Source organism: Anser cygnoides, chromosome 2 (assembly GCF_040182565.1).
Source record: "Anser cygnoides isolate HZ-2024a breed goose chromosome 2, Taihu_goose_T2T_genome, whole genome shotgun sequence".
Classification (NCBI taxonomy): Eukaryota; Metazoa; Chordata; class Aves; order Anseriformes; family Anatidae; genus Anser; species Anser cygnoides.
Genome location: NC_089874.1, coordinates 1,435,257 through 1,450,952, shown reverse-complemented (window position 1 = coordinate 1,450,952; position 15,696 = coordinate 1,435,257). Strand labels below are relative to the sequence as shown.

The window sequence follows — 15,696 nt, the reverse complement described above, 5'->3', positions numbered from 1 at the left end:
CAGAGACTTTCTGCACGGCAAGGCTTTTCATTCTGGCCACTAAAAATTCAAACAAACCCCTCAATTCTCAAACAGCTGCTGTGATCCTGTTATTTCCACAAGAAACCAAAGGCTGGTACAGTTCCAGGCCCTTCCGAGGTCAAGAACCAAGAACCAGAAAGGTAAAGGTGGGGGCGCTGGGTCTGTGAACCTCCTACCATATTCTGCAATCAACCGAAATCACATGTTCCTTAGGAAAAAGGCTTGCATTTTATTGCTCAAAACAAAATAAAGAACGGGCTGAGGGTTCGTGGAAGTAGAAAGATTCAGGTGGAAGACTTTTTTTGCAGAGATTTACAGCAATGGACAGCACAAGAGATTGAAGTTGCTTTGTCTTCAGACAATATTTTTACAAAGCCTCTGTATTTTCTGCTTGACATGCCGTAAATCTTAAACTATACGTCCAAATTGCTTGGGAGAGTGTGCAGGGTTTTTTGTTTTTGTTTGTTTGTTGGGTTGTTTTGTTTTTTAGAAATGTGCACAACGGCCATTGGAGGAAGTTGGCTGTGCAGTACCAACAGTAAGAAATGGAGCGGCTGAACTGCAGGGTCTCACGTGAAGCAGAAGCTGAGATCAGGAAGGGGACGAACAAGATCAGAGCTAAAAAAACTCCCAGGAGACAGAGACCAGATGGACTGAACTCCGGTACGTGAAATACCAAGTGAGGCAACGCAGCAAGACGATTCACCAGCAGGGAGGCCCCTAGCAGCACCGGACCACCAAACCCTCGTGGTTTGGGCTATGCCAAATGAAAACAGACAGAAATAAAATTATGGCTGTACAGACTGCGTGCTGAGTGACTTTGCCAGCTTTAGAGATTGGGCTGACCCACTTGCCCGCCTACCTTAGGACGGGACAACAAGCCTCCAGAGAGACCTGGGTCCTGCCACTACCAACAGAGCTCTGTGGAGACCTGCCTGGGTACAAGGCACTAACTTTTTGACGTGCAAGTTCAGGCTGACGAATCCCACCTAGGGGCTCTAATGAGCTAACAGGCCAGATACTGCCTCGTCTTAAAACCTCCGTGCCTGATTAATGCTTGGAACAGAGAACTACATGACAGCATCTGACATTTTAGCATGAATCAATGTATAATACAACTAAAAATGCATTTCTGAGCCTCTGCTTACAGGAAGAGCCGTGCTGTTGCAGCAAGCAGGATCCAGAAAGAAAAGGAAGAGGCACTCATTAAACTGCCATATTCAGTAAAGATGCCTAGGGATTATAAAATGGATCCACAATTAATCTCATAATTGGGGGTTCTTCCACGACTGTCAGATGCTATTTTGTGCTAATCACTTTAAAGGGAGGGAAAAATTTCACCTGGACGAGCAGTAACAGAAAACATTCAGCTCAAGTGCAGAGAAGGGAGCAAAGCCCAAGCTGCAGCCTGCAGCCGTGCACCTCCGCAGCCAGGCAGGAAGAGGGAATGTGCTATCTGCTAGGCTTTTACAGCCCCTGCAAGCTTTGCAAAGTTGTAAAACAGTAATGGGCAGGGAAGAAAGAAGAGACATTATTTAAGAGCATGGCAAAGCCTAGAGCTTGGGCAATTAATAGACAGAGGAAAGAAACAGTCAGATAATTATCTAGGAAGTTTCCACTGGAGAGAGATGGTACGAAGTGTAAGAAAAAGCCAATAAAGTGATACTGGAAAAGACGTATTAAATAAAACAGTAAATTCCTCTTTCAATCTCTTCTGTTTGTAATGGATGAAACTTTATCCAGGTAATTTTTTATACGGTTGAATTCCAGTTCATTTACAGCCGCTCTGCTAGATGAGGCTTTCAAACAGTTCTGTAGCAGGATTTCTTCATTGCATCAACACTCACAAAACCCACTTGCAGCAGCTTAAGCGAGGAGAGAGGAGACCTACCCGTATCTCTGGAACTGGTAGTCAAACGTCAGCTCAGAACCCGATGGGACGAGCTTGGTGGTGAAAAATCCAACTCTGAGCTGCCCATTCACAGTCCACTACGGCAAGGAGAAAACAAGATGACAGCGATTATTGCAAAAGCCGGGCTTGACTTCTTTCTTGCATTAAATTAGCAAGACTAATCCTTCACAAAGCACCAGTGACAAATTTTAAATCTGCTAAGTGAATCAGCGGCACTTGCCCATTTCAAAGGTTTACATTTGACTAATGAGCTGCTACAACAACACACAAAAAAAAGAAGACACAAAGATAAAGGAGAAATGCTTGTCACTCTGAGCTTGCCAAGTCGCAGGCCAGTGAAGTTGAGAAGGCAGCAGCAGCAGCTTCGAACCAGCAGTTTACCTTTTGTGTCTCACAGTTTGGTTCACAGCTGTGGTTCATAAAACGGGAGCAGTTTCCTTTCTGGGTAGCATCTATTATCTAAAAAGGAAAGAAACAACAAATATAGCAGAACTGCCTCTCCTCCCCGTGCACTAGGCAGAGACACTGAGCTGTGTACCAGGGAACACAGCATATTTGTGCACAGCAGGCTGAAGGAGAACTCAAATCACTGCACATCCTTTCCTCCTTCAGCTATCAACACCATTTGATTTGGAGAGAATGGATTTTACGGGGACAATAAAAGCCCCCCCCCCAAAAGAACACTTTGCAACCGATACGTGGTTCTTAGTTTTCCTTACAAATTAATACAGAGCTATTCAGCGCGGTTGGGATCCTAAATTTTTAATATCGGTTTCTGACCCTCTGATACACGGCACAGTGAGTATCTGGGCTGGTGACGCTGAACGTCTTTGCCACGCAGATTGTATTTTAACGGGAAGATGGCCTTGTGGATCACTGCGCCCTAACTGGGCAAAATCCTCCCCTGTGCTCCCTTGCGATCACGTACCAATCCCAGGGCAGCTACCGAAATCGCTTACACGGAGGGAAAAGAAAAAAGCACTTGGGAGTATTTTTAGCTCCTTTACTGTAAAGCTACCAAGACCCAAAAAAAAATCTTCAGAGGAGAGACAAGCAGAATGGGGTATTAAATTTCTATTTATACACCTCGCTCGCAGCAGGCCAGGGCCCACCGCCCAAGGTAAGCGGCGCTGCAGCTCCCTGCATTGCAGCTCCACAGCTCCGTGGGTCTAAAATAGCTGATAAGCTGAAGCAAAGATAAATAATTAAGAACTTCTGGTATATAAATATTTCAATGACAGTAATTCTGCATGTAGGGACTCCACCGGCTAAAAGCGGCCCAGTTTAGCGTACTTCTGTGAACTGGGGGAGTAAGGAAACTTGGTTTCTTGGGTCTTCTGGAGTGGTTTACGTTGGAAAAAGAACACTGAGTTCAGCTCCGAGCATCTCCCAGAGCTGGGGCACAGGCGTGGTTTCTCCCAAAAGGGTTTGCTCATGTGGAAGGGGTGGGCCCGTAACTCCATCCCTTCCCACCGACACCAGGACAGTTTCTCCTCTTCCACGCCGCCTATTTTAAGGACCCTGGAATACAGTTAAGCTAAAAAACTTCTCTTAAACCAGGCTGAGATTGAGCAACAGATTAAAAAACGGGCAGTAAGACAGTCCAAGCATCCTTCCCCTAAGAAAACACCTGCAGCAGCCTCACAGCATCGCTCTGTGCACACACTGTGCTCACACTGAGCCAGGGCTGTAGGCAGGCAGGGTTAAGCCAAAACCAGGCAGTGTTTTGGTGGGTTCACCACTCACCTCGTCGTTTTTTAGGGCCATGAAGTAGTAGTGAATGTTCTTGTTGCGGGCATACTCCTTCACACGCGCCTTGAATTCTTTGTGATCCAGCACCTCCCCGCAGTACTCCAGCACAAAGGTGTTCCTGCAAAGCACAAGAGGGAGAAGCGTCGCTCAGCTCAGCCGCGAGCAATCAGCAGAAAACAACCGCCACTGAGACGAGCTCTCGGAACACAACTCGCCCATCCGTTTGTTAGAGCTACAATTGTACCACACGGCACAGCACTCTAGCAGCTTTCGTCTCAGGCGCTTCAGATTAACTTATTTCTGACACCATCACACGGCTGCGGTAGGGTAGGAATACCACAGCAAACGGCCGAGATGCGAGAACAAAGCTTCCCTTCAAGCGGAACTTACTCTCTAACAGAACAAGACTTCGTGAGCCATGTGAAGAGGAAAACGAGGAGGGTTCCCAGAACGTGCTGGCAGATGGGCTTCCTAAATTGAGATGGAAAGCCTGCCTGCACCTTGCTGATGTGGCGAGTGAAATGAGGGGTCGATAAAAAGCCCTTTTAGCCTTAGGAAAGGTGAATCTTGAAGCAGAGGTGCAGGAGAACCACCGGCTACCCCGGACACAGCAGAGGGCCAGCTCGAACCTCACCCACCGCACTCCTTGACACTTCCACGGGCATGCTCCAGTCTACTGCAACAAATTGTTAGGCAGCTTTTCCCAATACCTGTCCCAGGTCTCCTTGCTTAGTATCAGCCTGAACCTGTCACCTCTTCCCTTGTGTCTTTCCTATTTCCTTCCTGGCCTGGAAGATCAGAGAATGGCTTGGGTGGGAAGGGACCTTTTGCACAGAACCACGGTGGCGTCGCAGCCCTTCCCTCCCAGCCCTTGTTTATAAATTACGTCCATGTTCCCCCATCTCCCTGTTCACCAGAAAAATGGTTCTCCACCGAAAGAGGCAGTTCTGGCACAGGAGAGCTGAGCTGGAAACCTCTGAACAGCCCCCCCAGGTGGGACCGGTCTCCTCCTGGTGTCCACCTCTCCACCCCTCGTTGGATTTGTGGCCGTCCAAGTCTGCCTGCTGCTGGGATGACCTCCAGGAGAAGGCTGTCTTCTCCCAGGACGAGCTTTGGCGCTGCAGCAACGTTGTGCCAGTCAGCACATCTCTCTCCAGTGCCAGATTTTCAGAACAGAACATGCAGAAACAAAAGCAAGATTCCAGCCAGCAGCAGGCTTAGATCTCTGCACCGAGTGGCGAAGAACTGCATCCAAGTCCCTTGACGAACACGAGCCAACTGCAGCAGATCCTCTTGCTGCTCTTGTTTCAGCTGATTTATTTCTTCTCTTCCTCAACGCGGCCTTCACGTGGTTGTTTTCACGTGGTTATTTCCTTCCCGTGTCTCTCGATGTCATCGAGCCCGGCACACCGCACGGACGTGATGCTTGCTCGGGTTCGCCGCCGCCACATCTGCGAGACAACCTGCAGACCCCGGGCTTCCAGAAGGTTTCCTAAAAACTTTGAGTAAAACTGGGCCCGATGTGTCCGTATGGGGCAGCAGCACCGACACCTCAGTCGCCATCACTGCTGCTTCACAGAAGCCCTACACACACGTTATTTTTGAAAAAACAGGACTCCGCTCTTACACAGGTTAAGTTTTGTTCTGCAGCGAGGTCAGAGCACTAGTACTGCCCACGTATCTGGCAAAGCTGGGCGATCAGAAGCCAGAAAACACGATTCTCACCCTCTTTGGTACAGTTCCCGTGCAACAGACCCGTAACAGAGAGCAATCGCTTCTTTTAAGAGCGACTTAACCCAGTTGTCCTTTACCTAAAGCCGGCTTGAAGGCTCTCTGGGTTAAATATACCTGCATACACTGAATTGTTTCCAGTGCATCTTAGATAACGTGGCATTCCTCTAAAGCAGTCAAACCTCCTCCCCTCTGAATTAGCCTCGTGTGTTTGATGTAGCACTAAAAGAAACTGCTGTAAGGCCTACAGAGTTCTTAGGAGTGTCAGAATCCACTGCTGGATTCCTCAGCAGAAATCTTTGTCTTCTACAGAGGCAAAAAATCAGTTTCCACGGAAACTCACTAAAATACCCTGAGTTACAGAAAATCTTTGCACGATTAAATTCTAGGCAGACAGTCTTCAAGCTCACAGTCTCTCGCGCGCTTGAGACTGAACAGACTCCCCATGCCCATCCCACAGCCTTTTGAAATGTAAATCGCAGCGCCTGGTGAAACTCCCAGTGCACAGCGCTGCTTCCTCACAGCGAGACACGCCACCAATTTATCCTACAAAGCCTTTTGTTGTTCATCTGCAGAGCTTCACGGCTGACTTCTGCATGCCCTGTAAGGATCCGAGAGGGGACCCAGGCTCGGACGACACGCACGACAAATGATGCTGTCTGAACCTGGGGAAAAAATCCATCCAGATGTCCCATAGCCTGTAAGAGCACAGCAGCTCACCACGCCTTACGCAGCCGCTCTCCCGTGGCAAAGCCTCCGCACTCCCAATAATCCCCCATATTTGCCTCCTGTTTGTCCCGCTCCTCCCTGCTGCACCTTTGTGCGTCAGCCCCAAGCAGCTCTTTGAACACACACGGTCCTATTTCTTCTCTCAAGCAGACTTAAAGCTCTTTTTATTACAGCGATTATGAGAACGCACCAACTTTGCTGGCAGGAGGCTCACAGCAACTCCTTGGTCCATCCTCCCTGGTGAGAGGGCATTCCTGTCCCAGACCTGCACACGCTGCGCCTCAGCAGCAGAACGCACCAGGCACTATGCTTCCTTCCCATCACGCTCCCTTTCGGAGAGCACCGGTTTCGGACCAGGCCTGTAATTCCAACAGCACTGGCACCCATCCTGCTGCCAACCCAGGAGGAGGCCGACGGGTTCAAGCGCAGCCCAACACCTGCGTTCAGGTGCAGCCGGCTCCTTTGTGCACCAAGGCACCGATCCAGGTGCAAGAAACGCAAGAAATATCTGAGTTTAGATAAACAGAGGCAAGTCAAAACCAGACTTGGACCTGCAAGCACCGCTGATGTAGAACTAGCACTCAGCAGCCCAGCAGCTGACTAACGACAGGCTAACGGGGGACGAAGGAGCCCCACGGGTTCTGTGTACAGTCCAGCCACGAGCAGGAAGACTCAAGAAGAGGAAAAGCTTCACAGAGGTGGGAAGAGAAAAAAAACAGACACGAACGGAGAGCACACTCCTCTGAAGCGACGGGACGGAGCCAAACAGAGGGAGAAGGGAACACAGATTAAACACAAGAGGAAGCTAGAGGCAAGTCTGCCAGAAAGCCTACTGAGAACAGGTTGGTGGAAGAGGGTAAAACCCGAGCGGGTGATCTAATACTCAACTGGGGTACGTACGTGCAGGTAACAGACAGGAACACATGACAGAGAGCAAGGACAGCATATAAAACTGGAAGAAACTCAGCACGTCTCCTAACAGCGGTGAGGCTAAGAAACTGCAAGCACGTTATTTTCCGTTCGCGAGGGAGTAAAATAGCACAGCTACGTCATTCGAAGAGCAAAGTCTTACGATGGGAGATCTTTGGCAGCTCTGAGCCCCCAACCTTTCTTCTCAGTGAGGATCACTTCAACATCTGCATGCTGTTTCTTCTGGAAGCGCCTGTTGGAACAGTAGTCGCCATTTGGGCACCTGGAAGAACTAAGGGAAGGAAATGGAACAAATCAATTCCCAGCAGGACGACGGCGGTAACAGAAACAGCTCAGATGGGGAAGAGATACCGAGTAACCATAATAAATTCAGTGTAAAACTTTCAAATGTGTTTTGCTATAAAAAGCATAACCATCTGACTGTCAACATGCAAATGCAGACAATTTATTTCTGGAAAGAAGATAAAAACAGTTTCAATCCAAATGCTACTGCACTTGCACGTCGTATAATCAAAATGGGCTGAAGTGGCCAATTCTCTCCACATTTTTATGGGTTCTTCCCCCGAGATCTCCCCCTTCCCTACATCTGCTGCCTGGGCTGAATTAAAAACAAAGGGCAGGGCTTCTGCCAGGTAATTCCTTTCCTTCCACCCCAGCTGGTAACGATCCACATGCCAAGGGTGTCAACCCCTTGCCGTGACTATCGAAATCCCAGCCACATGCACCTAGCCCCTGCCTCCTGCTCACGCAGAGCGATGGTTCCTTGGTCTCCCAAGCTCTTCCAGGAGGGGAGAGGAGACAAGAGCAGAAGGCTGGTAAGGCTCTGGGGAGAGCAGGGATGCCAAAGGAGAAGTGAAAGCAGATCGCTAGGCTCACACAGAGCTGCATCTGCGTTTCTAACTCTCTCCCTTCAACCACGCTTACGACAGAGCAGAATTAAACCTCACGAGCAGAGGACTCCAGGCCTCTGCAGTCGGTTTTAGCAGGAGGTTACTGAGGAAGGCACTGGCTTAGAAGATCTAAGGTCAGATCTGAATGCTGATATGTGGCCTCTGAAGCTCAATCCACACCAGCCAGCGGAAATGGGAGCGCAAAGACAGCTTGCTGCCAATGGCCAGAAAGGTTTAAATTCTTTCAGGGGCTCCCAAGTCATCCCATGTACAACAGTGGCCACTCAAGAAGCAGGACTTACCACTCGATCATGAGCAGGCGATTGAGACAGTCTTCTCCACAAGCGACCTCCCCCTGAGCTCGTTCCTCCTTGGAGAGAGGAGGGCATTCACACAGCATCCGCTTAATATCCCGGTGAGATTTGTTCTTCTTCCTATGGAAGACAGGTCATTGAAATACAGCTGAGATAGTGCTGGGGGAGGGAAATTAATCCTCAATCTTTATCAACTGTCACTGGGGGAAAAGTAGTTTCTTCTTTAGAAACTGGACATACGGACTGCTTTTGGACAACGACAAGAAGGCACACGGGTTATCAAGGACACCTGGTTTGTTTGGAGCAGGAGGCGAGGGCTTTCTGATCACGTAAGATGATTCTCAGAAAGACATCCCAGGATATTTAACTTATTCTTCTTCCCCTGAGGGCACACAAGCCAGCTGTACTTTCAACGTAGATGTGTGCATCCATGTACCTGCACACAGCGGCAGGACTAAAAACCCTTTATTTCGTCAAACAAGTAAAGAAGCCGACTTCCAGAAAAGTCAGTCCTAAATTTTACAGCTAGAAGACTTCTCACCACATAGTACAAGTTATAAGGTTTAAATTGAAAGGATAAAAGGCTTTGATTGGCCTCTTTTGAAATACTATATTCTGTAATCACATGTAATGCTATGGAGACAATCTCCAGGGCTCCCTCCAACCTCAGCTATCCTGCAATGCCCCATTTGGTTTTGCTGATTCAAAGGCCAGGAGAAAAGCCACGTTCTAAAATATTAACGCATAAAACGTTAGTGAGCACGTGTATCATTTTTAAAAAGCATTCTTTTAATAAAGCAAATTGAAGGGTTTAGCTACTTAAACCTCTGCTTTACTGTCAAATAAGAAGATTAAAAAAAAAAAACATACGAAAACTGGAGTTACAGCAAAGGTAGAGCACCAAAGACATCTACTAAGTGAAATTTTAGTTGCCATAAGATGACTAGCCCTTGCAAGGGAAACGCTTTGCAGCGAGGATCCCAACAAGACAAAAAAAGTCGTAAAAAAATAAATAAACTTGGGCTGAAATAAACAGCAAGTTCTGTCTACACGTAAGCGGTCTATATCCAGACTCTGAATTAAGAATATGTTTTTTATATAAACGTGTTAAAGCGTTTTGGCGAACAACGTAGTTCAGAGCAGCCAAATGAAGCAACAAACACTTGAGCATCAGGACCTACTACACAAAACACAACACGCGTGTAAATCCGCACGCGCGGAGCTACCGCACCGTGCCCTCGCTGCCGGTCGGTGCAGAAAAGTTTGGCGTTCACTTGGGTGTGAAAAACACAGCCCCGCTTTACTCTGCCTCAGACTACGAGAGGGAGGCATCCTGAAGTGAGAAAGGAGCTTTAACGGGTATAAATGATGAGCAGGCCTTACCCCAGGCTGCACAAGGAATAAGGGCTGTTTACAAACTTGTAAGGAGCTCCTACCTACCCGTTAAAGCCGGACTCCGTATTTTTGGGCACGGATGAAGGTTTTTGAGCTCTGAAGCAACATACTTACTGAAGCCCAGAGCTCAGGAACAGATTTTTTTTCAAATGATCACACCCTGTTCAATATTCCCACGCAGAAGGATTCATCAATCAGCAGCTAACCTCTGCTATTTCAAATTACAGCTGTTAGAGCTAAAATATCTTGTTTGAGACAACAAATAATTACATGCAAGCACCCACAGCCTTTGAAAACACACAACATGTGTCCAGAACCTTTCCCATACCCAGATTTCCCTTGGTCTTGAGAGAGCTGCCATTTGGGGGCTCTGAACAGAAGATCTGACAAGCCCACAGGTGATGCTGCTGCACAGCTCTGGGCTCTACTGCAGCCCCACCACGTTCATATGAACAGTGGACAGCAGAGAACACAGAAAAAAAAAAAAGAAAAAAGAAAAAAATGCAAGAAAAAAAATCATTTCTGCAAGCTACTGTGGGCACAAGAACAATTTTGCTTGTTGCTGATGCTGGGAATCTCAAGTGGGCAAGTCCTGCCTGCCACCCATGTCAGGACAAGCTACAGGAGATGCCACAGAGAAGGAGGTAATTAGTGATCATCCCTCCACATACTCCCATCACTGGCACCTCTCCGGATCCTAAAAGTGTTTTTTTTTTTTTTTTTTGCTTGGGAGAAGAGACCTCGTGGGGGTTACAGCACTGGCCCAGCATGTCCTCTACAAGCAGTGCTGTGAGACCCAGGGAATGCAACATGCTTCCTCCCCATTCCTCCCTGCTCTACCAATTGCCAATTTGGCTTTAAAAAAAGCTATCCCAGAGTCAAATACAAGTTGAAACCGAAAACTGCTATAGTCAAAGGAAAAAAATATATATAAAAAAAAATCAGTTACCTTTCCGTCAAGTACACATTTTCCTCAATCAGGTCAAAGTAACAGGGCATTTTGCCTTGCTTGGCAAACTCCTTCCAGCGCTGCGGGTCTCGGAAGTCGTCCATGATGCACAAGCGACCGACCATGGAGGAATCCTGCGGCGCCGCCTCCACTTGCTCCCCCTCTGTCTTTACCTTCTTCCTCTCCCTGGAGTCGCCATCGCTCTCAGAGTCGCTCTCCAACTCCTGGCGTCTTTTTTTTGGCGGCCCTCGCTCCTTCACGTCATTTTTTTCCAAAGCCTTCACCTCCTCCTTTTTCTCACCGGCAGACACCGGCTCCTTGGTGGAATTGCTGCTGATCTCATGGGCTTGCACAGAACCTGCCTCTTTCTGCTCAGGAGCATGGAACTTACTCGGGGAGCTGGGAAAACGAGCCTTGCAGTCATCATCCCAGCGGTCATCCTCCTCGTACTCCTCGTGATCCTCCGTTAGAGAATCCGGCACTTGTCCTTGAATTCGTTCGTAATTAATTCCAGAAGGCCTGCTAGCAGACCTCGCATCCCAATAACCGTTGCCTTGCCAGTAGTTCTGAGACCCGCTGTACGCTCCCGAACCTGGCTGGTAAACGTAGCCCGAGTAGACCCCGAAGCTGCTATCTGGCTGCTGATAGGTGCTACTGGGCTTCTCCGGCTGGGAGAAGTCCCAGCCCAAACCACCCAAATCCTCCGTTGTATGAAAACCGTCCACCTTGGAGAACTCTCCGAGGCCAGACTGATTAAGCCCACCCTTCCCCTGCCTGCTGTCCGGCTTGGAAGCGTTTGCCTGGTGTCGAGAGTTATCAGCGCTTTCGAAACTCTCAGGCAGACAAAATGGCTGCTCTTCCTGCAGGCCAACCGGCCTACCTAGGGCCATCAGCTCCTTCAGTCTCTCGTCTGGGTTGGATTTGCCGTCGGGGTCTGCCGCTAGGTCTGCCTGACTCGTACTGTCAACGCCGTCGCTCTGCGGCTGGCAAGCGTCCGGCCGGAGCTCTTCGGGCTCCTTCCTGCTGAGCTCGGTGGAAGAGGCTGGGCTCTTCTCCATCCCCCTAGGAGAGCACCTGCTCTCTGCCTGTGGGCCGTTCTTACTCGCCATATTCTCCGGCCTCTCTTCGTAGTAAGGCCTGCTGGGCTCCGGCCTCTCGTCGTCCCAGTGGTCCGAGTAGCGCCGGTTGCCCTGGCTGCTCCGCGAGGAGCACGGGCTGCTCTCCTCCATGGCAATGGTCGAGTTCTTTGGGATAACCACAACGGACTGGAGCCGTTTCCGTGGCACGCCGTCGTCGGAATCAGAATCCTCCGTGTCGCTGTCGTCACTGCCCGGCTCGCTGTCGCTCTCGGCCGTGTCCGAATAATCGTCGTGGCGAGGGGGAACGAACTCGGAAGCGCTGCCGCTGCTGTCACACGTGGGGGCCTGCGTTACGGTTTCCGTTTCTTCTGCAGTGACGACAACGTCGCAAGATGGAAACAAAGCGTCTGGAAAAGCCGAAGCCACCAAGGGCCCGCTCCCTTCGTCCTCAACTGATGCGCCGAGGCCCTGCTCTTTCAGATCCTCTGACCCAACTCCCTCGGTGGAAACCGCGCTTTCTTCCACTGCGACCTCTCTGCTGCGGTGCTCCAGCGGCACTTCGGAGTAATACGAATGCTCGTCTTTGAACGACAGCTTGCCTTTCGCTGAAGGGACATCGAGGTGCTGAGTATCCACCTCGAGCACCTCCTCAGCTTCCGAGTGGTGCCTCTCGCACTGGTTTGGCGGGGCCCTGTCCCACTTGGAGGGGACGTTTCCCTCGGGATGCTGCGCGACCACGGGGTTGTCCAACCTGATTCGGGGGGAAAAGCCGTCCTGAGAGGAATCTCTGCTCGAGCTATCCACAGCTAGGCTCGTTTTATGGGAATGGTTAATATGATACTGATCATCTTCGCACGCAGACTTTGAATTTTGATCCTCTGTGCATTCATAGTCGCACGTCACTGTCTGCGGCTCGACGTGCACGTCCAGAAACGCCTCGGAAGTAACTTTCAGATCTGCTGGTTCAACTTCGATTTCAACCTCCGAATGGTACAAAGAAGGGGTAGCATCATCTGAAATGTAGCAAAAAACTGATTCTTTGGTTTTGTCACACGGAGTCGCCTGATCATCCAGCTTCTTAATTAAAGTTTTAGAATGATCTACATTCACGACTGGCAAAGGCATAGCTTCGCATTGCTGCTCTGGGACCGGAGCCTCCGTTTCCTTAAACAGGCTGCTACACTCGCTGGACTGCACACGAGAATCATCTAGCTCGTGCTCTTTAGAGGCGTATGTGCTCTCAAATCCATTTGATGGCAACGGATACAACTTACTCGTCTTTACGACGGGTGACGCTTCCGACCTACACAGACTATCGTCAGAAGACGCTGCGACATCCTCTGTTTTGGAGGCACTGAGAGTTGCCAAGTCATCAGACCTACCCTCTGGGGACCCATTTATATTCATTTCCATAGGGAAACACGTTCTTAACTGCTCGTGCTTTACCTTTACTAAAGTTTCTTGTTCCTTAACACTGTCATGGCATTCATTTCCTGCAAGTTCCTCGGACCTTGAATGAGGAAAACCAGCTTTTGATTCATCTGTCTTTTTAAAAGTGGGTGAATCATTTAACTGATTTAGTGGAGAAAGTGTCTTTTCCCTTTCAAATCTTTTTGCAATGGACACTCGGATCTCATTGCTTTTTAGACAAGAGGTCTCTAAATCTAGAGAATTAGACTGCTGCTTTATTTCTTCAACTGATTCTGTACAACAGAAAGAACTTTTAAATTTATCAGGCTTTGGCGCAGGGGTCTTTGAAGGGGTGGACTTATAACGGGAGGAATTCACATTACTGTCAGGCTTAGAATGGGATGTCCCCTTTCGATACCCGAGCTCATTAAGGGGAGAGCACCTTTTGGTTACTTCACTTTCTGAAGTCCGTTTTGAATCTCTATCTGCTTTTGAAGAAGACTTTCCTCTCCTCTCCATGTCAGCATGAGATGACTCTATTTTGCTGTCCCTGTCCGATTTAGAGTAAGAAGTCCTTGAATCTCTGTACGAAGAGGAGTGGGACGACGTGCGCCTCGAGTCGCTAGATCTGGAATGTGTCCTCCTGTACTCGTCTTCCGAATCAGAGCTCTCCCTCGCCCTGGAATCCGCATACGAACGAGAGTATCTTGTCCTTTCTCTGTAAGGGGAGCTCCGGTGGTATCTCCGGTCAGACTCGTAGTAATGCGAGCGCTCCGACCTCGAGTACGAAGAGCTGGTTCGGGAGCCCCGATCGGACCGGGAACGAGAATGAGACCGGCTTCGCCGCCTCTCCCTGTCTGACCTCGATCGGGAGGACGCATACCGCGAATCTCGCTCTGACTTGGAATAGCTAGAATACTTCTCATCTCTGTCCGACTTGGAGCGCGAGGAGGACTTCACCGGTTCTTCTCCCCTGAGCGACGCAGAGCTTTTCCTGGGATCTCTCTCTTTTTCCGCACTGGATATCTTCAGTTCATGCGAGCGCTGGCTGGAAGAAGTCCTCACAGAGTCTTCGTCAGACTCGGAGCCCAGCAACGTGCCGTCGGACTGGGAGAACTTCCTCTTCGAACCCTGTTTCCTAGAGCACAGAGAAGCACCCTTTGAGCTGTCAGACACCTCATCGTCTTTCCCAATATGGGAATCTTCCTTCTGTGGAGTTATTTCCACCTGCTCGGCCGTGTGTACGGTTACGTGTTCTTCCAAACCGTGCGATACTGCATCCTGTTTGACGTCCAGCTCCAAAGCCTCCTTCGGTACTACGCGACACGGCTCCTTCGAAGCCGGGACTTCTGCTTCTACAGGCGGCGACAGCAACAGCGTCGACATGAGCGTTACGGGCAGTTGCGGCAAGGCTGCTGCTGCGGGAACTGGCATGGATGCTGCTGGTGATGCTGTTGGTGGAGGTGGAGGCGGCGGTGGCGGTGTTGACGGGAAGTCCGCGGCCGCTGCCACCGGTTCCGTTACCGGTGCCAGAGCCGACGGTGGCAACGTTGCTGCTGCAGCTGGTGGCGGTGGTTTGGTAGTGACGCTAAGTAAATGTTTCTTAAAATGGATCTTCCCCAGTTCTACCTTCGGTTTTGGAGGTGAAGACTCCTCAGCTGAACCGGCAGCATCCCCAAGGTCCATTTTAATTTTGGGGTTAAAGTCAGTCTGAAGGGGTACTGCTGGGGAGTTCTGTGTTTCATTTTGTTTCTCGTTTCCGAGACCGGTCAGAAATCTGTTCGGTAAGGTTTTCTTGGTTAAACTAAAGCTGAAAGACACCTTTTGTCTTCCTTGCTCCTCAAGGTTAACCTTTGTTTTGGTGCCTTTGGGCAAAAAGCGACTAGAAGCAACACCTTTGAACACTGGGCCTTTGATAAAGCCAGCTTTCTGCACGGTTTCAGTCTTGCCCTGGAAAAGACAAAAAAAGAAAAGGCTGTTAGAGGAAGGTGTTTTTAAAAAACAACCCTGTTCTACAGGAGCACTGAACAATTCCCTTTTACCTGGTGAATTTTTTAAGGTTATAAAATAGAAATTGATATCCTGGGCTGACGTCTGGGACAGCGCAGCCACACTGCTTTCTGCGCCTGCCTCCCTTTTGATCAGAATCAATTATCCGCTCATTTCGAGTCTTGAACAGTATCTCCTCTGGGATTCAGGCTGAGGCTTTTTAACTGACTTATTAATAACCAAGCTGAACGTTCTTTTTGCATTTAATTCTTATTAAAAAAAAGAAGAGAGAGAGGGTTCAACGCACAAAGTTAATCGAAGGGAGAGCGCTACTTTATTTGTTCTCTTTCTGTGGTCTCGCACCACAAAACACCCTGCACTTTCAAGCCTTAGGTGCGTTTGTTTTCACACCCCAGCAGACTGCACCTGGATGCGTTTGGTTTCAGAGTGAATCAGGCCACCAAGAGCCACAGTCGCAGCCCTAAGCCCCGTCCTTTCCCACGCTGTGCTTTATCTCGGTCATTCATCCTTCCCAACAAGTCTCAGGCCAACAAGCAGGTTACTCACACGAGAGATGTAAGGAACCTCTCACCTT

The 15,696-nt window shown here is 49.3% G+C and overlaps 1 protein-coding gene across 4 annotated transcripts in view; it reads right to left on the bottom strand.

The window, feature by feature from the left end:
* SETD2 (SET domain containing 2, histone lysine methyltransferase) overlaps window positions 1–15,696 on the bottom strand; it is a 64,152-nt gene that overhangs the window by 34,996 nt on the left and 13,460 nt on the right. For all 4 annotated transcript variants that reach the window (XR_007159916.2, XM_066991323.1, XM_066991322.1 and 1 more), the window contains 6 exons: window positions 10,624–15,062; window positions 8,268–8,399; window positions 7,218–7,346; window positions 3,680–3,803; window positions 2,315–2,392; window positions 1,913–2,010 (listed from right to left, as the gene is read on the bottom strand). Coding sequence is in view for 3 of the 4 variants with exons in the window: in XM_066991323.1 (XP_066847424.1) it covers window positions 1,913–2,010; window positions 2,315–2,392; window positions 3,680–3,803; window positions 7,218–7,346; window positions 8,268–8,399; window positions 10,624–15,062 (5,000 nt within the window). In the remaining variant the exon portion in view is untranslated. The remainder of the gene's footprint in view (window positions 1–1,912; window positions 2,011–2,314; window positions 2,393–3,679; window positions 3,804–7,217; window positions 7,347–8,267; window positions 8,400–10,623; window positions 15,063–15,696) is intronic.